Source organism: Drosophila gunungcola, unplaced genomic scaffold, assembly GCF_025200985.1.
Source record: "Drosophila gunungcola strain Sukarami unplaced genomic scaffold, Dgunungcola_SK_2 000001F, whole genome shotgun sequence".
In the NCBI taxonomy this organism is placed as follows: domain Eukaryota; kingdom Metazoa; phylum Arthropoda; class Insecta; order Diptera; family Drosophilidae; genus Drosophila; species Drosophila gunungcola.
Genome location: NW_026453197.1, coordinates 13,140,522 through 13,166,172, shown reverse-complemented (window position 1 = coordinate 13,166,172; position 25,651 = coordinate 13,140,522). Strand labels below are relative to the sequence as shown.

At 37.6% G+C, this 25,651-nt stretch overlaps 1 protein-coding gene across 1 annotated transcript in view; it reads left to right on the top strand.

Moving 5' to 3' along the window:
* The window catches only part of LOC128262927 (protein sickie), a 153,772-nt gene that overhangs the window by 16,056 nt on the left and 112,065 nt on the right, over positions 1-25,651 (top strand). The window contains 1 exon segment of the mRNA XM_052997512.1: positions 25,401-25,571. Coding sequence (XP_052853472.1) covers positions 25,401-25,571 — 171 coding nt within the window.

The following is a 25,651-nucleotide window of genomic DNA, read 5'->3' as shown; positions in this document are numbered from 1 at the left end:
AAACTCGAGAGTCAGAGATAAAATTACCTCGGCAAAAGAGCTTTGCTGACACACTTTACATATAAATGTAAATGGAAATAAACAGAAATGTCGGCAAATCTGTAAAGACTCAGAGATTCTTAAACATTAGTGATGATTGGTATTGGTAGGGGTAAGCACCACCGAAACATGTATAAATAATACAAACTACATAATTTTTTTTAGCTTAATCCTGTCATGGGAATATTTTCAATTAAACTCAAATAAATATTTAATTATGTTAAACATCATTTAAAATTCATTAAAATTTTCCTATTTGTCTATTATTCTCACATAGCTTCCTTAATAAGGGTTTCCCAACTTTGAATGAAAATAAGCAAGAAATATTTTCGCAAGTAAAGTGAAATGCAAAAAGATTCTTTTGTACCTTACCTTTTGCTCAGATTGTGAATCCGTTTCGGGTTTCTTGTCCAAATGGCTTACTTTGAATTTAAGTTCTTGCTTGGAAATGGCTGGCTTTTTGTGCAAATACTGATAGCATTAAATATTTATCATGGTGAGCTGTCAAATAGGAAGGGCAAAAGCAAATGTCTGAGATTTGTAGCTAATTAGAACAGACAACAACTCACAAAAATTGACAAGATGAATAGCCACAGACGTAACCTAGTGATAAGAGTTATAACAAGCAAATAACAACTGAAACTAAGGGTGGAGAAGGTGTAGGAGTATGAAATTTATGATGTGCACCCAGAATGTAGACAACACATATCCTGCAACAAGGGGGCTATCAATAACGATTTTTTCCCTGTCTCCCGCTGTTTTTGTGCTACTTTGGGGTTGCGACATAAATGCCATAAAACTAATGCCCAAATGTGTCCCCATGCAGAATCATTATGGGGAATAAAATATAAAAAAATTGTGGAAGGGATTTGGAGCCTTGAATACCCTTGAAATTTTATTTTAATTTAATTTCTTAATTAATTTCTTTGCTGATTACCAATAAGAAATTCCTATTTTAGTTTTTTTTGTAAATTGGTCTATTTAATTTAAAAAGGTTTGCTGTCAATATACAATTTATTACGATACAAATGGGGGATCTTTTGTGAGAAAAGAACTACCTAGTTTTTTTATTGCGCTAAGTTTTGACCCTTAAATACTCTTGGAAAACTGTTATATTTAAAGAATTCTAAATTATATTTTTGTATCTTTATACCAATACAATTGTACAATTTAAATTTAAATTGAAAACTTTTTGTTAAATTCTGTGCTCCTTTGAAATCGATATACCCCTTCATCTGTCAAAGGTTAGCCATATAGATACATTTGTGGGGACCCTTTGTGAGAAATTAATAACCTGGTTTTACTGTATTTTCTTTTTTGTTTTGCTGTTTGCTGATCCTGTTTTTTTTTTCGCCCCGGGGACGGAGTGCTGGATGTTGGCATAGGGTTTGGGTGTAGGTTTGGGGAGGATTTATTTGCCGGAAATAAATATTAGCCGCAGTCAAACACACTTAAGCCTACGCAGGCGACATCGCCGAGTCCTGTGTGCCATTTATAGTTTTACACAGGCTTAGAACTTGCTTTACACGCACGTACAGTTCGAAGGACCTCCATGATATATGGTATCAGAATGTGTGTGCGTTCCCAGGCGCGCTGATTCCCATAATTGATTTTGTATTGGCCTTCGGTAAGGGGATGTTGGCCAACCAACGTTGGACCCAAACTGCATATTGAATTTCAAAGACTTTTCTCAGTAAATGGAAACAATTCCCTCCCATCAATTACGCCCACTGAACAAGGGGGAAAATGGTGAAAGGGTGTTGAAATAAATTTTCAGCCAAGATTACACTCATCGACTGAACGTCAACTACAGTCAGCAGCGCCATATAAAATGCAATATGTGCGCCTCTATCATAATCAAATTGAACTAAATTTCATTTAAAAACTTTCAAACAGGAAAAGTTACCCTCTTGCTCATGATGTTTCTACCTGTAATAGACCTGCCATAGACAACTCCCTTTTCAGGACATTTGTGCTAGTCTAAGCTCAAAAATGATGCTGGGGTGCACATCCGGATAAAGAGGGCTGATTGAGCAAATTATTCTAGATGGAAATGGACAAAACATATGGGAAATATATGAAATACCTTATATTTCGGATGCGGAAAAGGGAACTTTTTAACTTAGGTTAAAATATTTTATATATATTTGAAAATTAAATACCTAATTTTAAGACCAGTTAAAATAAATTTTATTTTAAAACGCCACTTTCCAAATTTCCATTTAAAATGATAAATTACATAAGTTCTAAGCCAAATAGGATAGTATCCATCTTATGACTGTGGTTACTAATAGTTAAATGAAATGAAAAACGTATTAATTGCAAAAAGAAGGTAAAACAAAAATCTACCCTTTTGATGCATAAATTAAAATCAAATTTAGAAATAAGAAACTCTTATCTGAAATTTAAAATTTTTCAGAGCTGTCAGATCTGAGAAGATATGACAGATTAAAAATAATGACCTTTGAGCAGTATTAAACTACAATCTATCATTAGATCAGTCAAAGATCTTATCTTTTGAACAATATTAAACTACAATCTATCATTAGATCAGTGAAAGGATAACTCCTGAGTCCACCCTCGCGTTTGCAACCACCGAAATTCCCACCGCAAAATAAAGGGGACGAAACAACAAAGAGCAATCTGCGGAAATGGAGTTTGAGCATTGCAGACGGGCGGAAAAACAGAAGCCTCACCTAAGGCGGCAGCAAAATGTTGCACAGCACAGGTTGCCCGGCCAACAGGAACTGGAAAAGGAATAGGAACACAGGATCATGCGGACATATCAAGGTTGTCTGTTGCAGTTACCCTGGAGTCTAGGCCACTCACACACCCAACCACCCACCTTCTGGGGCTTATAGAGTGTTGAATCATTTGTTTTTATGTAGCTGGAACTCATCCCTTCGGATTCGCATCTTTTTCCTGGCGACCGTAAACTATATAAACAGGGGTTGTCCCCAGTCCTTTTCCGATTTCGAGCCTTAAACTTGATGTGGAAAGTATAACAAATATTTATGCTCTGAGCTGTGTTATTAGATTTTAATTTCTTCTTGCACCCATGGAAATGATTGCCCACCCTTGTCGAACCGAGTTCTTTCCGGATCGGATTCATCCTGCGTGCGAATGTTTCTGGCTTGTATTTGCATTTGCCTTTTGTATGTGGGTGTGGATGGCTCAATCCCCCTGGCAATAGCCTCCCCTCAATTTTCCGCCAGCATTGTTGTGAGGTGTCATGGCCAGTAATTGAGTTTCCGTCTCTCTGCTCATTTTGGCATTTGCTGATGCAACTTGCAAATATTTGACTAACTGCCTTCGTTAAACAACAAATTTTTTTATTTTCACTTTGGCAATGCAAATTTCTCCCCCAGCTGAACGTGATGAAAGTGTGGCTAGAGAGTGGGGCAGAGAAAGTTTTCCACCCTCGAGGGGGTTGTTCCCTGTGCAAAATGACGTTTACCAAATTACATTATTAGAAATTGATGGTTCAGTTTTTTTGGGACAAATTGAGGGGCGAGCTGGAATGCGGGTTTCGTCAGCACTTTCTGCCAAAGTGTTTCAAATGTTTTAACCAGTTTGGAAATGGGTTGTCACACTTTTAAGAGAGAGAGAGAGAGAGACGGTGGGGAAAAAAAGGGCCACGGGCCACGAGTAATGAGCTGGGTATTTTCTAACACCTCTGCGCATAGCTGAACTTCACTGCCACTGGCATTGCGAGAATTTTTAATAATATCCCCAAACCAACCGCATTTCAACTCAGTTTAGCCCTCCATTTTTCCAGCTTTCCGTCTGGCTTGGCCACATTTCAACTGTGCATAAGCAACAGCACCGTGCAACCTCATTTCAAATGTTTCGTGGTCGGGTTCCCCGGGTTTCACTAGCTTACGCATGCAAATGCAAGTTTTTAGCTCTCGGGGCGTCATTGAAAAATGCATTTGCTCCTTTTTCGTTTTGCTAAGCGGCCAGACCCTTTGGAATTTTTCTCACCCACTTTGCTGCTGCATTTACATATTTTTAAGATATTTGAAAAGACTGTTGACGGCGTAAATAATGATCCGAGCCGTAATAATATAAAAGATATTTATTTGGTTAAGGTATGCAGCTTAGCTAACGAGTTTATGGATGATCATTTATTAAGTGCTTTGTTATGACAGGAAATAAAATCTTGACATAAAGTAGATTAGAGAATTAAAGTAAGTTTTTGGATTTATATATTAATGTTTATGTTTAAACAGGTTATAAATACTTAATACTTAATACTTTAATACTTAAACACCTATGAAAATGGATCTAGCTTAGATTATAATCTATATAAAATATCTACACTGCCTTTTATTGATACAAAAACAGGCAATATTTATAACACTCTTTAAATAGATTTTTAAATGAATTCTTACTCAATGATTTAAATCAGATTTTCTGGAATATTTTAAGACTGCATAGCGGAAAAAGTATAAAACATTTTATGCAAACTCCTATCCCGATTTTGAAGGCATAACTGTCGCCGAGCTTGGCATAGATTTGCATGGCAATGAGGAGCGAGTGGGGCAGAAACGGATACGGATGCCATGGATATATAGATAGGAGTGGCCATATCGACTGGCGACATATTGCAAAAACTGACTGTGGCGTTTGGCATCCGTTCGAGTTCCGGTTTCATTTTGGGTCCTCGCTTCATTTTTTTCCCCGGACGGTGGCAATAAAAATGGAAACGCCCGGAGTGCAACGCCAGGAAGTTGAACTATTTCGAGTCCAGCTCGGTGTTCTGTCCGTTTGATAAGCCAAAAATGGGATGGGGATGGGATTGGCGATGGGGATGGGCATGGAGATCTTTTTGTATCCCCAACTCGGGAGTCGCAGGTGACACTGCTTTTGTTGGGTTAATTGTTTGCTTTTTTGCCATTTATCTAGCGGAAACAGACGAGTGACGAGGAGATTTCGAGCTGCCTGCCTCTTGCACACTATTAATCAAGTAGATTGGGCTTTTCCGAAATTCCCAGCGGATGCGGCTGGCTTGTTTATAATTAATGTGATGCGTGTGTCTGTGTGTTTGTTTCTGTTTTGCCGGCTCTATGTAAATTCCCCAGACGTGCTGTCCTGTCCTCCTGACTTCAGTATTCAGCTTTCAGCTTTTCTCCGCCTGCTAATGAAACGTCGTCAAGTTTTGATGGCTCCTTGGCTTCTTTTATGCCGGAGCAGGCCAATCTAACTTGCAGCTAAACTTAATAAACACTTTCGGCGAAAATTGCAAACTGCACCGACGAAAGTTTTTCATTAATCTTTGGCCCCTCAGCGAATTTGAAGTTTAATCTTTGCCGAACATTTCTTAGCTACACAGCTCGACGTCATTTAAACTGGGTCCGCCGCAATTAAATTGAATAAAGTTGGTACTATTTTGGCGGAGCAAGGGCCACCTGAGCTTCCCTGGAGTTTTCCGCTTGTCAAATTGATATTTGATTCATGACCAGGGCATTTGTCAAGTCATTCATCTTTCTCCAGACTGAACTCAACTTTTTCGCCACCTAAGTCCCCCACTTTTTGCTTCCTCAATTTTTCCGAGTGATGAATGGACAGTGTTAGCCGTTAAGGCAACCATTGAGCTTGTCTCGGTCGTGATTTCTAGCCTCTACAGTGCACTCCTTCAAGGCAGTCGATCTGAGTATATTAGCTATAGAAACATATTTAGATACCTGTTTGATATTTTTATTTCTTCAGTAAATTCTGTCATAGTTAAAATTTATGAAAAACTAAATTATAATATAAAAGTGTTCCCTTTTTCAGCATTTTTTTTTTTATGTGGATTTCAAATTCCATTCGCTTTTTTCAGATGTAACCTTACTTTTAATTTGATCTGGCAAACGGGCATAAGTCAATTTTATAAATGCTTTAAAATATTAAAAGTATTCAATTCACTAAAAGTTGAAGATAATATCCTTAACGACAAGGACAAACTTTTAAAGATTAATATTTTGAAATATTTATATATATACAAATTTTAAAATAAACACACAAAAGGACATGGACCCAACTATACCCCAAAAACTGTAGGGTATTTTTCGAGAGTCTCACTGCATTTGATTGCTTATGATTTCTTACTTTAGATAAATGGATATATTTCTCGTTGATTTCACTTAAGCTCAGGCCGCAAGCCCCAGAACATATTAGGCCGTCCAGAAAGGTCCCTTCGGGTCGTCACTTGTGCCTCCTCATCATCATCATCAGTGGGTCCTCCGAATCCTGTGACGATTCCGTGTTTGGTAACACGCGCACGTAATAAGCAAAAAATAAAGGGGCATGAATATAAAGAAAGAAGCAGAGTGGAATAAAAGTTTTTGTATGTAAAGGTTTACATTTCATTCCTGCACGATTTGTCAAGTCAGCGGAAATCGTGCGGGCCTATCAGCGTGGCACAAAATTGAAAAATTGCTTTGCGTGCGGACGAACTTATGAGAAAGTCATAAAAATGTTCTGCAACTTTTGCCTTGATTTGTGGTCGAGTCAAACGCAAACTTACCTAGGCAACAGTTATAACTTGGCCAACTAGCCGCAGGTGCCAACCGAAACGAATACGTACATACATATATCCCTCAGGAACCGAGGGACTTTTGCTTTGCAGCGGCCGGAGTGGGCTGCGCCTCCATGCCAAATTGTAGTGCAAATATTTTGTTGCCTTCCGCACTGGCACTTGAAATTGTTTGGGGTTAATTAAGGACGTTTTCGGTGCCAGTGTAAATACCCCTGGTTCCGCCAACCACACTCCAAACCCCTTTCATTACCCCAAAAAGTGCCTGGCAAATGGAAGTTAAAATAAACTTGTTTCCGATGATTCTGCTGGGAGTGTTTAGATTGTTGCTTGTTTGCGTTTTATTTATTTGGCTAAAAGCAACAGTGCCATGGCTTTAGACTTAGAAAGGGAGGGAATTCCCACTAATTGGTGATGTGCTGAAATTCCCGAAATTAACATGTATTTTTTTTTATTTTGGAAATATTTACATTTTTTTTGAAATAATCTTTATTGTTAAATATTTAAAACATTTGAATTTTAAAAATGGGTTATATTAAATACTTCAATGATATATTTATAATGCTTATCAACACACACCATTTAAAGCTAAACGATGTTTAAGCTACAGTTTTTACTTGGCAAATAAACGTGCAAGATTATTATCGCTCTTAAAGTGAGCATGCTATTATAATTTTGTCACAAAAAAAAAATTGCGTGCTGTACATAAATATTTCTAAAGTTAAGGGGACAAAGTTGTATGAAACTAAGACGCAAGGCTTTGCTTAATTTTTTTGAGTTGGAGTTGGATAAATATATAAACAGGCAAGAATGGCTGTCATATTTATTTTGAATCCCCCACAGCAGTGACATTAATAACATCATCTGATGAAACATAAAACTGCTTCCTTACATGTTTTCCTCACTCCCCAGCCCATATTCCCCAAGTGTTTGCCACAAATTTTGTCGCTGTTGTCCTGGTGCGTGTTAAAAAATAATTTCCCTAGATAATTTGACAGGACAGTGTCCTCACCCTAGAAACATGCCATCTCAAAAACCTCCGCCCATTTCCCTTGCTGTTTCAGCTAATAGCAGGCAAAGTTTGAGTTTGCCCAAAGTTTTGACAAAACTTCCTTTCGTTCGCTGGATTGTTATGTTTTTTTTTGGTTTGCTGTTGGTAAAACTTTGCCATGTTGTTGGTATTATTGTCAGAACTTGTTTTGATTTCATTGTTTATTTATTTAGATGTGAATGTACGTTGTGTGTTGATTTAATTGAGCCAAATGTGTTATGAGGCCATCAACTTAATTGTGGAGGCGGGGAAATGGGCAGGATCTCGTTCAGTTAATTATTTATTTTTCCATTCTGGGGGCAGTGAACAAAAAGCGGCTTATTTGTGCGGCACCCTAAAAGTATGCAGCGACAAAATATACAACATGCCAATTGACTGAGGGACCAAAAATAAGAGGGCGTATTAATTTAACATTTTGCGGCAGGCACAGCGCAAAATAATAAACAAAAAATATGCCATGTATCGCTTAAATTGTTTATACAACTGGAGAAATGTTTTTCCCGAAATTCCAGACCCACCACCCTCTCCTCTTCCGCCCTCCACCCCATTTAGTTTGACAGGCTTAAGCCCAGGAACGTGACCTGAACGGGCGGCACATTGTTTGCCTTAACTGTTGTTATTATTCCCTTTCAATATTTGCCAATGTGTGTGTGTGGGTGGCAGGTCCTAGCCAAATGAAACTGGTCTGGATATATGTATATAGTGTGTGTGTGTGTGTGTGTGTGTGTGTGTGTTTGACCCAAAGCTACGTCCGGTTCGGTTCTTTGTCCTTCTGCTTTTCGAAAAAGAGAGAGAGAGAACCAACAGCAAAACAGCAACAGGAAAAAATTGAAAATTGCGTTAAGCCCAACAGGACTGGCAGGAATATTTCTATTTTCCGGTGAAAACACCACACGCTCCACTCTGCGCCTATTTTTGTGTAAACAAGTGAGAGTGATTTATGCATAACGAACCGTCCTCCCACAACCGCTCAACCTGTCATTGGAATAACGCCCCGGCCGCCAAAATGCGTGGCTCCCAAAGCTCCAACTTCATGTCCTTGTTGACTCAGCCGAATGATTGTTTTCGAGTGTCTGGATTTGCGTCCTTTTAAGGCATAAGCATTAAACAAATATCTGACAATTTTGGGGGTCTGTTTGGATGGGCTTAATGCGTTCCCTTTGAAACAGAAATTTTATATCCTGAATTCGAAATGGGAATATTCCCTTAAAATGTTATTTTTAAGAGTGTGCCTCTAGAAATTTATTTTTAAAACCCAGCGATTTTTTTTTTCATTTTGTTTACTAATTATATAATCTAAAAATACACAAACTTTATTGCTGCTTAAAAGAATATTTACTAAACCCTCTTTTAATAGAAATGGCAAAATAATGCCACATAAAAAAAAAAACATTTATTTAGAAATATAAATTCAAGTCCTTCGCCCTGATGTAAATGCTTAATTAGCATTGCTATATACAGCCAACTCGAGTGTCGAATGTTTGCAAAAGCCGAAGAAGTTATTAGCCAATGGCAGACCTTAATGAGCCGTTTAAGCCCGGTCGCAAAATCCACTCCGCCAAAGGCCATATCAAAGGCAAATAAGCGCTCATTTTAAGCCAAACCACATCACATACTCAAGCTGGCACTCAAACTCGCACTCCCTCCAATATTCAGGACCCATGTAATGTAATCAAGTATCCACTCCATACATGGCCCCCAAATTAATTTAATACCAGGACAAAACAAAAAGGGAAAGCCAAAGGGGGATTGTGTGGGGGAAAAGAGTCGCCAGAGTCGGGAAACATTATAATAAAATTAATCTCCATTTGTTTGATGGGGTGGACGGCCAGTCTGGCTCGGGTCCCGCTTTATTAGCATCCAACGAGCTACTGGATCCAAAAAGTGGCAATTATTCATTTTATGAGCCCTCGCTGAACGTGGGGAAAGCATGTGAACCATAAAAATTAAAAATTAGCCCGTGGCAGCTCTAAGGGGATTATGTAACACGTAACGCATTCGGGAGAGTCAACAGGAGTAGAGCTGCTTGGCCATGGAAACAGTCACCCTTTCACCGACGTTAAAGTCAAGAAAATGAATATTTATGCGACACTCGGGGAAGTCCCACCCTTCCACTTCCAGTCCATTGTTATATGGCAAGCACATGTCAAAATTTTCACAGCTCAAAAGGGAAAACTGCTGCTGGCTCATAGGGCCTTAGAATTTCGGATCGAGGACTTAGGGGTAAGGTGACTCAAATTTTAATGGGTTTTGTCTTGGCCCCGGTCCAGTCAAGTTCGGGCGTCTATTCAAAAATTAAATCCAATTATCAGTTTAAAGACACTCGTTTGCACCGGGGATTGGAAAACTCATATGCATGTCGGGATTTTTGCCCGAGAGTATGGCATGAGCAGCCCAAGGTCCCAGGCCCAGCCAGTTTTGATGCAACAAAGTTTCGGTTTAATGATAAACTTTTGTTTGGGCCACACTCCCTGAGCCGCAAGATGTGCAGAATATGGTTTCCTCCTTCAGTCGGGCTGCAGTGAATTAAACTTGGAGATGTTAGGAGTTCGGGTTAAGCTTGTAAAACTAAACTTGAAAGGTTATTTCGCTTGGGTTCCTAACTAGAATTTGAAAGGTTTCGGAAAGTTCAGAAACGAAACTAGAAAGGTTATAGTGTCTGGTTGCTTAATGGGAGTTGAAAGGTCTGCGGGAGTTAGAGTTTCTGTCTGGTATTCAAAAGGTTAATTTGTTTGTGTTTCTGGTGCAAAGTTAAGGCAATATTTTATTTGTAAAATTGGGATTTTTCTTTATTTTGTAATATTCAACTAGTTTAATTTAATGTTTCAGTCATTTTTAAAGAAAAGTAGTGCCATTCACTCTTTAAAAATATATTCAAAAATCGCAATATATTTGAATACCATTTCTATTGTTACATTATCCTAATGCGATGATTGTTAAGGCTCAAAACTTAAACTCAATTTAAAGTTATAATCTTTTTCACATGTGTCCAAAAGTGGGAAAGTATCAAAAAGGCTGTATTTGACTGATTTGTTGCCATCCCCTGTCAAAAGGTGAAAACGACAAGGATCTATTTAAGGTAGCGAATAACTAAAAGATTTAGCCTGAGCCAGGAAGTAGGCAATGCCTTTTTTTCCCCTGTAAAAGGCCTGAAGAAAGGATTTACAATTTGTAAAATGGATTCAACAATTTGTAGTATGGGTGCAAATAGAAATACTTCTTGTTGTTGTTGCCTGACCCTCCCGAAAAATATTAGCATAAGTGCCCCGAATTCAGGACGAGTCTTGAATTTCTGGGCAGGTTGGAAATTCAAGAAATGTAAATAAAATCAACTGCGGAAGGACAAAAAGGGACAACAATGGAGGGCAGCAAAAAGCAGAAGGTGCCGCTCGACAGGAAAAATATCATTCTGAAAACGCTTGACAGCCACTTACACATGTCAAAAGCAACAACACCAAAGTGGATAAGACTAGGAAACCGAAAAAAAGAAAAGAAATGCCGAAAAAGAAATACAAAGAAAGGGGATAACGAGTGGAACGGATATTAGAGTATTAGACAGGAAGCTGGTGGACATGGTTGGCTGTTCGTTTCTCCATTTTAAGGCCAAAATGGTCGCCAGATGGCCAATGGACAAAGTTCCAAGTAGTAGCCTCTCTTTTGTTGCTCCTTTTTTTTTGGTTCTTTTTTTTGGTTCTTTTTTTTGGCAGACCAAAGGAATTTTCATGGCATTAACTACACTTGAAGCGTAAAATGAAGCCACGAAGCTCATGGCAAATGCAAGGAATTTCCTAATATTTACCAAGCCAAAGAGGAGCAGATTTCGTGGTAGATGTAAAGGGAATTCCACGTATTTTAAATCATGCCCTCCTTATTGCTGTTGATATTTGGCCTAAAGCCTTGGTAACTTAATCTGTTCGCGTCTTGAGTCTGTTACCGTTAATTAGCTTATTGTTTCATTTTCATATTTAAATGAACTTTAATTGGGTTTTCTCATTAAAATTCTAATTTTCATCGTCTTTTCTTTCATTTCAGGTAAGCCGATTTCGCGATTTTGTTTGTTTCCTCGATGTTGTCGATGTTAATAATTTGTAAGTGGATTAGAAACGTATCAAAAAAGCTTGGCAAGTTGGAGGAATGAAAGCATTAATTATGCATAAGTATCTAATCAAATTTTCTTAGTTGTTATAACTGAAATGAGTCGATAATGGCTTTTAATAATTAATTTTTCCTTATAATAGTTATGAAAAAAAACAATTTAAAGGGAAAAGTAAAGTTTATGACTTCAGCAGAAAGCAAATGGAATAAGCATATATCCAAAAATGCGCAGAACCAATCAAATTATATATTTTATGTTAAAAGAAATTTTTTATTTTTATTTTGCAAAGTTAGGCTTATAGAGATTCAATAAATATGATTACTTAATTAAACTAGGTCGAATATACTTAAAATGCCTTTAAAAATAGGGAGTCATACTTAAAGCTTTCTTATTTCGTTACGGCATAGTTAACCTCTGAACTGATGTCCCATTAATAGTCCCGATTTCATGATTCGCATGCGATTATTGTATCGTATGTGCATCAAAATCCCCTTTAAGCACCTAGAGACAAGCCGCTTTCATCGCCCTTTGTGCAGTGCGCATTACGGGCTCATTAAGCTCCACCGGCGTCCTCATTAAATTTATACACATTTAATTGACTTTATGACCAGACACGACCACGGAAGCCAAAGGAAATCGCTTGTCGTAGTGGCGCTTGTCGAGGCCATCGCATCCTAGTTAGCGCATCGTAAAAAACAGGCATATTAAAACACAAGCTCATGCATATATACTCGCCGTACACGTTATATGCTGCCACGATGCATATAGTTCACATGCTCACGCATAAAGGCTTAAATAATAAAGCCAGCTGCCTCAGAAGCGTGCTTTATGCTCATAATTATGTGACATCCGACGAGCTGCCGCATGAAAGTTTAAAAATACTGAGAGCCGAGGCGAAAAGACGAAGAAAAGGCCACATGACATTGTGTCAAACATTTTTCGACTGAAATTTACCTTATTCAGCAGGAATATGAGATATTTTATTACCCCTTTGCATTAGGTTTGAAAAATTAAAGGTAAATTATGTTGCATTGAAAGTAAACAAATTTTATATCTAACGGGCTAAGATTTTAAAATTATATTTTTTCTGTACTTAAGGCAATTTTTTTTATGTTTATTGTAACGTTAAATATATGAGCTTATAACTTATATTTTAACTTTTACTGAAAAAGTACTGGCATCAATTCTATATCTACACAGCTATTTATAAAGATTTTTATCATCCTTTTAAACTCCTATATACTCTATCAATGTAGTGCATTATATTCATGTTTTTGGCATGCCCTAGGTACCACAAAAGCGACCTGAGTGAAAAGGGCCTGAAACTGAAACTGTCATCACACTGGTCTGGGCCTTGCAACAATGTTGCCGGGCAACATGCAAATGCCTCATTGGCCGTAAAGTTAAGAGGGCTCTTTCTTACTTGTTCTTGCCCTCCTTTATGTTTTATTGATGTTCTCGGAATGGTATAATATGCTGTAATAATGTGTGATTTGTGGTTTATTCGTAATTTACGATGACGGCCCAAAGGGTGAGTAGTTCTTGAAGAGGTCTTAAGTTGTGTGCCCATAAACTTGTTTCGCAATGGTCCGCATAAAAACGTGACACAATATTTGGAAGTGTTCTTTCGAAAAAAAAACTATTTTGTGATTTAATTTAAAGACTTAGTGGCAAAATTAATTACGACGCGTTGTCACATGCTGAACCCTTTCCTTGAAAAATTATGAAATTATAACAACTCCTAACGAGAGACCATAAATTATGTCTCCGTGAGCTCAGCTGGCTGAAAATCCTCCCCCTTCTCGGGTTATATTTTCCGCATCCGTTGCTTCCGCATGTGATCAGTCAAAAGTTTTTCCAGCTTCGCACATTGGTTTTATGTTTTTCTCATTTTCTCTTAACCTCGCACGCGCTGCCTCTCTAATAACGAAGCAAGTTGCCCTTCGGTCGGTGCAGTGTTGCAATTAATTATGAAGCACGTTGACAGTTTTTTCTCTGTTCGGCCCTGCTCACAACTTGTCGCTATTTCATAATTTATTTTTAGCAGCGAGTTTCCCTATTTCGCCTTCGACATTTGGCGGCGTTGAACTTGACGCAATTTATTTTGTCAAAGATGCAGCGCCATCAGCCAGCAGACACGCCTAGTTGAGAGTGTGGCACATGTTTTTTTCTCGCCGGCTGTGTTACTTGTGTTATTTCTATAAATAAGCATAGTCAAATGAACTGGCACCTTGTTTTCCACTGGGGAATACCCAGTCATTGACTCATAGCACTGACTATTCTGGAAAAATGTTTATCAACTATTACTTGACGTTAGATTATATGCAAGCACATTAAATGCAAATATTAGCTTTCAAGCAAACTTTAATAAAACAAACAATTTATTTGACTTAAGCATATACTAATTATGTTTTAATAATGTTCGGTTGAACGATCAGAATACCGATATATCATCCGGAGTAAAAAAATTGTTAAATTAAGAAATAGTTTGAAACATTCATTTATTTTCTTTTCAAGAATTCAACGAAGTGCAAAAGATACACTTGCTTTTATAATCGTATTTTAAATGGTTCTAAAAAAACTAAACAAACTCTGATAGTTTTTGTATTAATTTGTGTTTAAATACTAGCAAATTTTGATTTAAAATTCTTTAATATTATTTCTTTGATAAAACACATTGGTAAAACATATAGGCAACCCAACATTCTATAGTTTCTCTTTAGCTTTTTCGGACCTTGAACTTTATATGAACAAAGTAATTTGTTTTCGAAACGATTTGCCCACTCTCAAGTTTGTTGACTTTCCCCTTTGATTCCCACTGCCTGTTTGCTTATTGGAGGAATTTTGGTTTTGAAGTGCCTCTTGTCAGCGTCCTATAAATAGCTCCAAATTCGGATGCCCCGAAATGCGCTTTGCCGCCCTTTTGTTTGTCTTTTGTGTTAATTAACATGAGTAGTTTACTTAATTAGGCGTAAACTCTTCGCGTTTTCCCTTTGTTTATGTCTGCAGTGGAAGGAACGCTGGTGGTGGTGGTGGTGGTGGTTTTTCACATATTTTAGATTCATAACTTGCAACACTTTAAGACCCGATAGATGACGCCGTTTTCACGCCACATTAACTGCAATTAGTCTTCATCAGTTGCCAACGTCAGCAGTCAGCAGTCAGCAAAAATGTGCTGTATTGACTTTGGCCAAGCCAGAGGGAAATTTGCAAAACAACTAACTAGGTGGAGGGCCAAAACATCCACAGGAACCAGTCACTTGAAGGGGCCACTTAGTTGCCATGTTGTTTTGAGGACTCCATTCCCCTGGATCCCGTGGATTCCCTGGCTCCTCAATTCCCGATCCGTACTGCCTGTTCCGTGTTGTGGTTCAATGTCGTGTGCTCCATCCTAGACGTCTCGTTGTTCTGCTCCCCAATCCTTGTCAACTGGCAAAATTGTTTGTAAAAATAGCGTGTGGCACTGGCATAAAGTTAGTGGGGCTGTGGCTGTGGTTGTGGCACTCTTTCCATTGGGTATGCTGGCTAAAAGAGTGGACAAGCTGCATATATTTAGATATTGTTGATGCATTGTCTGGGTTCAGTGGCGTTGAATGGAGGGGGTTCTCCGTTTAACAATTGCTTTTGATGTAGATGTAGACGAAGTGCTGTCAAGGTGGCATGAATTGTATGGAAAGTCTGGGGGGGGTCTCACGAGTGGCTTCCCATTAAATCGGTTGCATCGATAAACTTCAGCCTGGGTTAATCAGAAGTGGTCTGCGGCTGGTTGTCAAGTGGTGGTTTTAGAAAAAAATACAAAAGACAGCGACAAATTGGCAAAATGCTAATGTTATCGTTTTTGATGTTCGATAAGGGAAATCCCTTAGGAAATCTATTTTAACCTAACCATATTTAAATATATATTAAATATTTGATATTGTTTTTTTTTCTTAGCATTTTCAACTTATTCTATTGGTAAGCATTTAAGTAGTATTTATATAGTTTGTATACATTTATTTTTAAACAAAAAAACCATAAAATAGTTTAGTTCTATAAAACAGTTTACCATTATTGTTCGCCTAATATTAAATTGGGAACTGGATTCCTTTAAAAGTACCCTTTTTTTTGTTTTTCCCTTTTATGTTTATTTGGTTGTAATATGTAGATTTAGTTAAAAGAAATTTCAGCCAACTTTTATTTTGAAATCATGTCTACAATTTGTAAAGCCTTATTAAAATAAATCATATTATTCTTTAATTTGTTTGTATTTTTTGTGCAGCACACAAATCAAAATCATTGCAAACTCCCTTGCCAAACCTAGGATTTCGAATATGCTCGTTCACCTCTCTTATGACTTTGCATGTTTTGTGGTTGAAAAGGGAAAAACTGTTGCATGACTGGCACACAAGTTGTAGTTTTTCATTGTAGGGGCTGCAGCGCTAATTTCACCCCAGCTTGACAGTTGACTTAACAGAAAATTAAATAGCAGCGTTTAAGACGGAAAACTTTTAAAGTGCCTTGGCTTAAGCATAGAAAATGGAGCTGGGCATCCTTTGCTGACTTTCCATCTTGACTTTCACGTCTTGCCTTGTGTCCATGCTATCAATTTGCTGTTCGGAACATCCCCAGAAAGTATGCAAGGCATTATTTTCTTATTTTTTGTTTAACCATTTGCTTTGAGTCAACATGTTGTTGTTGCTGCTGCTGCTGCTCCCGTTGTAAAATGTAAATTAATTTTAACTTGACTTATTTGCATTGGCCACCATCTTCTCCACACCGGAGTTTCGCCACTGAAACTGAAAACTTTTCATCTTGAGTGATATTGTATTACAGGAACCCCACTAGCAACCCCATTTTCCGCCCGGTTTTCCCTGTTTTCCCTGCCTCATGAATATTTTCATTTTATTGTTTTTCATGCTACTGCATTTGATATGTTGGCATTGGCATTGCTGCTTTTCCATCGCTCACTTTGGCCCAAATCTAATTGTTTATTTTGTAATTTAAATTTGAGATTTTTTCCGAAATGGTTTGAGTAATTGAATTTTCGGTGAGTGTGCACAGATTTTCCATTTGACGATCGCATAATCCGGCAAGCAGTAACATTTCCGCTTTGCATGCATTTATTTTCGTATGTTTCGTCGAAATGTTGCCGGCCAGTTCGTAAATGTTGCTGGCATTCTACCAAAAATAGATTCCCCATCTGGAAGAGGGGCAAGATGCTCCCATTTCTCTCGGATTCTCAGTTCGTTGTTGATCGCGCCGCGTATCGGATGGGAAAAAGTTCTGTTCGGTTGGAAATAGAATTGAAAAGCGTGCCTAAAGTTTCCAACCGCCTTGGCTTCTTTTTAATGAATTAATTGCCCCTTCGTTTTTTGTTTAAAACGCATTCTGAGAAAATAGTGCACAAAATGGTTTAATCAAGTGAAATTTATGTGCTCCGGAAAATGCAGTTAATTAAGTGTATATAATAAAGTTCGCTCTGCGGTTGGCGGGGGCGGAAAATGCCTCTTTTCCACCACATGAAAGATAAATTATTGAACACTATATATGTTCGATTAAATGATAGTGCCACCAATAATAAATCAATTCTCGGAGTGCTGAGAGCTTACTGTTTATCAAAACAATTAAATTGAATTCACATTATAATGAACAAAATGCATGGTAATTGGTGTGGTTAATAAATTGCAAATTAAATAGTTTTCAGCCACTACTTGTGACAGTTAATGAAATGGGTCGTGGTGAATGTCAAACAATAAATTTTCCAAAGTTAAAAGCAAATTAACATTGTGCGTAAAAAGCTAAATTAATGTCAAACTACATTTAAATATTAATTGAAACTTAAATTGAATTAAACATCGTTTTCAAAATTAGTAAATTATTTAAATAGGTATTGGCAGTGAAATTAATAACACAAACATTTAAACTAAGAAATTTTTAAGAAATTCTTCTCCTTACTTAATCAATGAACCACAAATCATTTTTGAGGGTGAATACCTAATTGTATTATATATGTATTTAAATAATCCCCCACGCGTCTGCCGAAAATGGAGCATTTCAAGCTCCGACGAACTCGTTTCTAAAACCCAAACCCTTTTAACCCATCACCAATGAAGCCATTAGGCAACAATTTCTTTTTAGCCCCACTCATTTTCCCGTTTCCACTTAGCTCCTTAAACTCGCAGCCCTTTCGCACGCTGTGTACTTTGATTTTTCCCTCTTTCTGCCAAGCTGCTTTAAATTCGAACGTAAAAACAAGCTGTTAAAAGGAGGCACCCTTTTCGAAACATTTTTTCCTTTGCCTGTGGCAAACTTTGATTGTTTTCCACCCCGGGCAACTTTTCACCTTGTTGGGGCCTTCGTAGGCTCGTTGCTCGTTGCGTATGCGTAATATAAGCCTGATGCTTCTTGGGGGGGTCTTAAGCTTGCCCCATTCCCTTGACGTCAATTGCAGGTGACTCATGGCTGTTAGGTTGGCCCAAACACGCCATGGCCTTAACAGCTGTTAACACGGCCCTGCCATTCGTGTGGCATAATAATAAGCAGTTAAGCCCATTCCGCATTTTAGAGGTAATTAAATTAACGCCAAAAAGTTTTTCCTTTTGGTTTTCTTATATTTTTTAAGGGTGCCACAGTGTGGCAGGCGCATAATTAATTGAAAACATAATTAAAAATGTTTTCTACTTGGGCTGCAAGTTTTGGGTCAGCCATTTTGGCCATTATGAAATTGGGTTTTTTGTCGTAAGCTATTTTTAGTTGCCCACATATCGATTTCCATTGTGTTCCAGGATGCATTATGAAGGATGCGGAGGGTTTGGCTTGTCAATCCAACCCACGTGTCACTCACACTCTCACTCGAATTCGGATTCGAGCAATCCAACTCGCATCTGTGCCCAATTGCCCGAATGGCCATTGACTTGGCCGCAGTTGCCGGTTTTCGGTCCTTTCGTGTGTTTCCTGCGGTCCAAATGCGGTCATTCCGCCCTTCTCTTCCTGCCTGTGGTCATCCATTGCTGTTTTTTCTTCACTATGTGCAAATTTTATGCAAAATTAGGCAAGCAGCTGATGCGTCAGGCAATTAGTTTAATGTCTGTATAAAGCAGCTTTCATTGGATTTCCACCAGAAGAGGCTGGTCAAGCAGGTTAATGGTCGGGAAAACTACCAATAACGTTTTCCTGGTTTAATCAACAGCTGTCGATGTGTGAATCACGATAATTGCCTCAATAATGCACATTGATTTTAAGAGATGAAATTAATTGAAAGGCTTCTTAAATTGTCATCCCCCGCCATTCGGTTTTAAATGAATTGCCAAATTTTCAAGGCTTTCCTTAATAAAAAAGGTGTGTTTGTGTAGATAATCGAGTTTGTAAAATTAATTTTGTTTTTAATTCTTGTACCTTGTACGCTTAAATGATATTCAGTATAATAAGTAATCAGATTAAAATTTCTAATTTGTTATTTTTAGTGAAGTTTGATCTTCTAAGATTTTAATTTTAAAGTTTTTCCTTTATTGTAAATCTAAGGGAATCAAATGGTTAACATACTTTATTTTCCAAATATTTTCTGCTGAAACCTTACTTTATGGTATCACTCATTGACATATAAAAAATACATAAAACACTTATTAATAATCAATATCAATTTCGATGGCCCATGTATGTTATTTTTTGCTCCTCATCTGACCCGTAAATACTCCCTCGATGAGACTTTTTAGGACCAGCGACCCCCGTGCATCGCTAATTCGGGCACTTAGCCCCAGCTGGGATCTCCCCACCGAGGACCTTATCCAATTGCCATAAAAGTGCCGGCGGCACTTCAGCAAAACAGTGAGGCAAAAGTTTGGCCAACTTACCGGATGATATATATTTTTGTATATATATATTTTTGTTTTTTTCGGTTACGCTATTTTTTATTTGTAAAAGTTATTCCTTTATTTTTGGTTGGCATCTTTTAGTTTGTTGATTTGTTGGGGGGTGTGAGGATTCAGGCAACTGGGTCACATACATTTTTGATGAGTTGTCATTATTAAATGCGACAAGTCATCCCTTACCTCTCCTTTTTTTTTAACATCACTAAACGAAGGGGAGGGAAATTCTGCTTGCCTTCGCCTAAAAATATATTTATATATTTTATTTATGTGACAGTTGACAAGCGTTTCTGTCTCAACTTTTACTTTTTCCTTTCTCATTTCTTTTTTGCCTATCAGCAGAAATGCTGATTTTTCTGTTGCTCCCTCAGACGAGTTTTTGCAACTTTTGTTTTTCATTATTTGTTTTGCCTTGGGCTTCTCCTAGTTGTTATGGGTAATAAAAGAATTGAGGCAAAGCTTTCCATTAATTGTGTCACGAATTGTTATCAATTAGTGAACGAGACGCCAATATAGAAATACAAATAGCAATAGTCTGTTATTTGAGAGGTTCTATTCGAGCTTCTTTCACGAGTTTTTCTGCGTGGGCATTGGAAATTGCCCATAATCATTTTGGGCTCTATTTTATTCACTTGACACACCTACACAAATGGATGAATTGCGAGGGAGGGAGGGGTTTATATGGCGAAGACAAGGGTTTAGTTTATTGGCCTTTGTCGGCTATAATGTGTGGTGGGAAATGTGTCTGTGAAAATAAACGAAGGGAATTTGTTGCCGACCATTTGAGTGTCATAAAACATTTGAATTGCCTTTTTATTTAAAATTGTACATTCGAAATTGAAAAAAGCTCCCTGCGAAAAGTAATTGGCACTAGAGATGCAATTTATTGCATTATTTAAAACAACTACAACTCTTTTCTGCAAATGTTGTATGAACGTCTGCTATTTATGTAACACGCTTTACATTTTTCCTGATGCTATATTTTTTTTTATTAATAAATAAAATCAGTTTAGTCTAGATAAATTAAAAAGGAAATGAAATGAATATTTTAGTGTATCGGTCACAAAGATATTACTTGTGTCAAAACTAGTAGATTAAAAACTAAATTTAATGTTTGTTTTTATGGGGCTTTAAAACTTTTTAAGTAGGTATATAAATTGGAGTATCACTCAATGAATTCTTTATAGTTCATAAAAAATAAACGTGTATTTTGTGGTTTTTATATGTTGCAATCTGTAAACTCACTTTAAAGCATTTTAAATGTATTTATCGTTTAAAGACTGTTTTATGGTCCTTTCATGATTGACCCATCTTAAGTGATGTCATATTTTGTGCCCCATTCCGCCCCCCAACTCTTGGCAATGCCAACGAACTTGCCTTTGATATGAAACTCAGTTGATTGGGCACATCAACACATTTGCCCAATCAGTCCACTTGCCTTATATTTCAGCCAGATCCCCTTCCTTCCTGGCCAAATCAAAGTTGCCGGCCAAAAGGTGTCCAAGATTGTTTTGACATTACTTTCAAATGTCAATCGCCTGTGATTTGATTTCTTCTTTTGAGGCTTTCAATTGAGTTTGGGCAAATTGAGTTTCAGGTGGATGTGGAGGTGGAGATGGAGATGCCTGAAACTGTTGGGGTCAAATGCGATAAAAGCCGATAATACAATCGTATTTAATGAGGTTAGATGGGGATGGCAGCTACACAGCCGTACATTGGGGTAGATTTTGCTCAAGTTCCGAAGGGGAGATTTGGGAGCTCCATTATCAAAGAGCCTGACAACAGGTTGTCACTGGATGCCATTGAGCCTATTCGATTTTCCAGGGACAACGAATTTGAGATGCTTAATATTGAAAGCCCATTTACACAGCGTTTCATACATGTAGGGCATATTCTTTAAGGGCTTAAGTATATTTGACTGTTTATTATCATTTATTACTTCTTTTATAAACATATAATTTCTTTGGTTTTTTTTAAATATTTTTTTTATTTAATATTAATAAACTATACCCTTCTAAAGGCAAAATAAAATAAAAATTATATACATTTGCTATATTATATTATTGGAAAATTATGTATACAGTTACTGCTGTAATAACTCTAAGTTTATTTTAAAAATAAAATTGCCTTATCGTTTTCGTAACGCACTGTTATATAATCAACTTTTCAATACCGAACTGTGCTTAAATTGGGACGAGTGCTAGCAGCTTACACACCTGAATTCACATTTGGGGCTTTTGGCCCAATCCTTAAAGCGGCTTAAAGCGACTGTTTACTGCGAGATAACCCAAACTCAATGGTTCCCGGGCCACACATCGATGGAGTTATTTAACAGCCGGCAGACAACATTTACGGGCGTTCGATTTAACATAAATTTGAAGTGAAATTCCCACCACGCAACGCCAATCACCTGTCGCTTTCGCTACTGCCATGCAAATTCCAATAAACTAAAGTACCAAAGTCGCGACATTTTTTGATAAAGAACAGAGGCAGCAGGGAAAGCGACAGCAAGCCCTCGGGGGCGGTTATTTTTTGTGTTTTTTGTTTTTTGCACATTTCTGACAAGCCATAAAATTTTTATCAGCATTACTTTTATTCTGACATTTCACTGACATTTCACAGAAAGTAAAGTTAAGTACTCGGGGCCAAAGTTCAGCCAAGCCCACACCACTCAACCCCCGAAAAATGTTCACACACTAGATAAGAGACTTTCAGACGGTGGGCGTGGCTGGTTTTTCATTTCCTAAATGGCTGTTTGACCTTTTTCCGTACCCCACCGAAATTGATTTCCTGGACGATTTGTCAACCCCTTTTTCAGGCGCAAACTAAAATTTATCAGGCTAACAAAATTGCTTGGCCTACACAAATCTGAATTGTCGCTGACAAGGGTGTCAGCCCCAATTATGCATAAGCCTTACCTCCACCAAAAAAGCGGAAAAGTTGGGGGAGCAGACCGAAACCCGGACCCAAAAACCCATTTCCGGGAACGCGGGTTCAACGCCAACCGACCAATCGACCAACCTGTTGTTGGCAAAATGATTACGGTGGTGTTGCTGCTACTGTCAGTTTTGGGTGCCACTTTCATTTTCAATTAGTTTGCCCAAGTGGGCGTGTGATTTTCAACACGGAACTTCAAAAAATATAGAACAAAGCAAGTACAAACGCTGGTATAAAATAAATCGAATTAAAAATACCCATTAAAGTGGAGAGTCTGAGTGGAATATGCTAGTTAGTTAATGTAAATAACGTAGAACACAAATGGTTACAAAATTTGAAACAAGTCGACTTCGTCCAGATACAGGACTGTTCGTTTAAAATTCATTTCAGAATGTATTTAAAATTTATAAACCCTTCTAAATGCCAGTAACATCTTTCTCAAGAAAGCAATACACCCCAAAAAGTACCTGACATATTCAAAAGACGAGAAGTGTTTTTGAAAAGGGTGAAAGCGAAAACGTTGCCTAATGTTTTTTATTATTATTATTACCCGAGCTGGTTCCGTTCTGGCCCCGCTGATAAGGCTTAATGTGTTCGGCGCTCGGTGTTTCAATAAAACTTTATCATAATTGACATTTTAATGGGGATGGCAAAAAAAATAATAATACATTTTACAGCAAAGAACACACAATGTTTGGGGCATACTTACTTGCGGGCAACCGTTGGAAGTAATTTAATATTTATGAAACGGTCTGGAGAAAATAAAAAGTGTTGAGTGGGCTTACCCATAAACACGGCTGTGGTTGAAAGGTGCATAATGTGTGATAAGTACGCGAGTATAACAAATGGTTTCGGTTAGATGCTGGTGCTCTGGATTACTTTTATGGTCTTAAATTCATAATTTAAAGAATAATTCTATACTTTTGATATTCATTTGTTTTTGAATTGGTCGGTAAAAGTAAGCAAATGATGTATGACCTTTATAAATAAATATAACAATACTCCTTTCAAAATAAAAGTCTTAAATAACATTTATTTCTAATTTTTTTAATATAACATTTAATATAGTATAGTATAGTATAGTATAGTATAGTATAGTATAGTATAGTATAGTGTTCTATAAATGTATTATTTATTTCCACTGCCATAGAATTTATTATTTAACTCCATTCTTAAAGCCATTCTCCCATTCCGATTGATAAATGACTCTCTGTAAATGCAAACAAAATGTGTAAAAAAGTGTAAATAAAAAAAGTAATCAACTTCATCAATCAGTGAACCTTTTAGCTGAGAAAAAAATGCTGGGTCGCTGTGTGAGCTATCAAGGCTCCTGCGATAATATCAACGGCATCCTGACGCGTGACTATGCAGAGGTTTGTATAACAGACGAGACAGTCAACTAATGAAACTAAATTAATTAGCGAAAGAGTAGCTTTTTGCGCTCAGCAAAGCTAACTAAATTTAAGTTACAGTGCGAGTGTGTAAAGGGGAAAAATGTCGCTTCATAAACAAAAGTATCTCTTATATGCAGACACAGAGGGGAGTCCTTGCAGTATATGTGCTATAAGCCAGTGACACTGACATTCGCCCAGCTATTTTCCACTAACAAGTTTTCAGTTTATTGTTCAAAAAGCCAATGCCAAAGCCAAAGCCAAATCCCGAGCCTAAAGAAAACACCAGAACGAACTGAAAAATGTGAAAAAGTTGCATAGGCGAGCTCAAAGTCCTGGTCCAAGTCCATTGTTGTGTGTCTGGCCCTTTGAGATGTAAAGCCCGCTCGTAACTTGGTCGGAAATGGAATATGGCTAAACAGTAGAGGGCCAGAACCGAGGGACAATAACAGAATGGCAGCTAGACAAACAGAAGGCTGGCAAAAGATAGCAAAAGATAGCAAAAGTACAATGCAAGATATTTTTATTGCCAAGCAAGGCGAACATAAAATGTGTCGCATGCATATGCAGAGAAATCCGGGGGATGAGGACCACATTAGGATTACCAAGGGGGGGGTTACACAATAAAAACTATGTAAGGATGTGGCTAACGACGTGAGGGCAGCCAATGTCTGGCAAGCTAATAATGCCCTTGCCAAGAACAAAAAGGAAAGTTCAAATACCCTAAAGATCAGTAGTTAGGCAAAAGAAAGTGTACAAGATATGCTTTCATTTGAATCATGATTTAAGGATTTCTTTTCAGATTTTTTATTTTCAATTTTTTTCTGATATTGACTATGTTTATTTTTGACTATGGATATTTTTCTTTTTAATACTTTTACCAAAACAATTTAATTATTATTTTTTTAAATATGAAAACTGTTTTTAAATTGTTCTTATAAAATTTATTAAATTTTATCATCCAGCTTAACTGACCTAAGGCATCAAGAACTCAAATTACCCCATAAAGATCCTATTCCCATTGGCCATTATATATCAAAAAACTTGTAGTCATAGCAGTTAAATTTATGTAACCAAATCTAGCAAGACGGGCAGACAGATGAAGGATAGACCAGGCCAAGGACATTGCAAGACAATAAATGAAACTTTGCAGGACACTGCGGAGCATGGGAGATAGAAATAGGATAAGGATAGGGCCACTAGAACTGCCAAAGAAATAAAAAGGATTTTTCGTTTAGCCAAAATTGTTGCACAGATTTTCTTAACGACTTCCAAGGGCTCTTTTGGGGCGGAACTGTCTTCAATTTTAATTTGTTTGCTCAACTCCTTGTGCATATGTTGCTTTCGCCAAAGCGGGCAGGATGGCTAATGATTTCCTGATAACCAAATTGCGTAAGAGACTGCAATTTGTGCAGCACCAAGGGACAGCTGGGCTGCCTCGGCTCTTAATTACAATTTAGAATGGACCATTAGGCCGTCGTTTAGTAAACATTTAAATTCATATATTTAAATTACTTTTCAGATTTACACAGACTGGGCCAACTACTACTTGGAACGTGCCAAATCGAAGAGGAAAGTCACAGATCTATCGGCCGATTGTCGGGATGGCCTTCTTTTGGCCGAGGTCATCGAGGCGGTCACCAGCTTTAAGGTTCCCGATCTGGTCAAGAAGCCTAAAAATCAACAGCAAATGGTAAGTTTACGGAACTTTTTTGAACTTTAAGTCCAAATTTTGGTTATTTACTGCTTATCGATTTAACCTTTGGCCTAAAT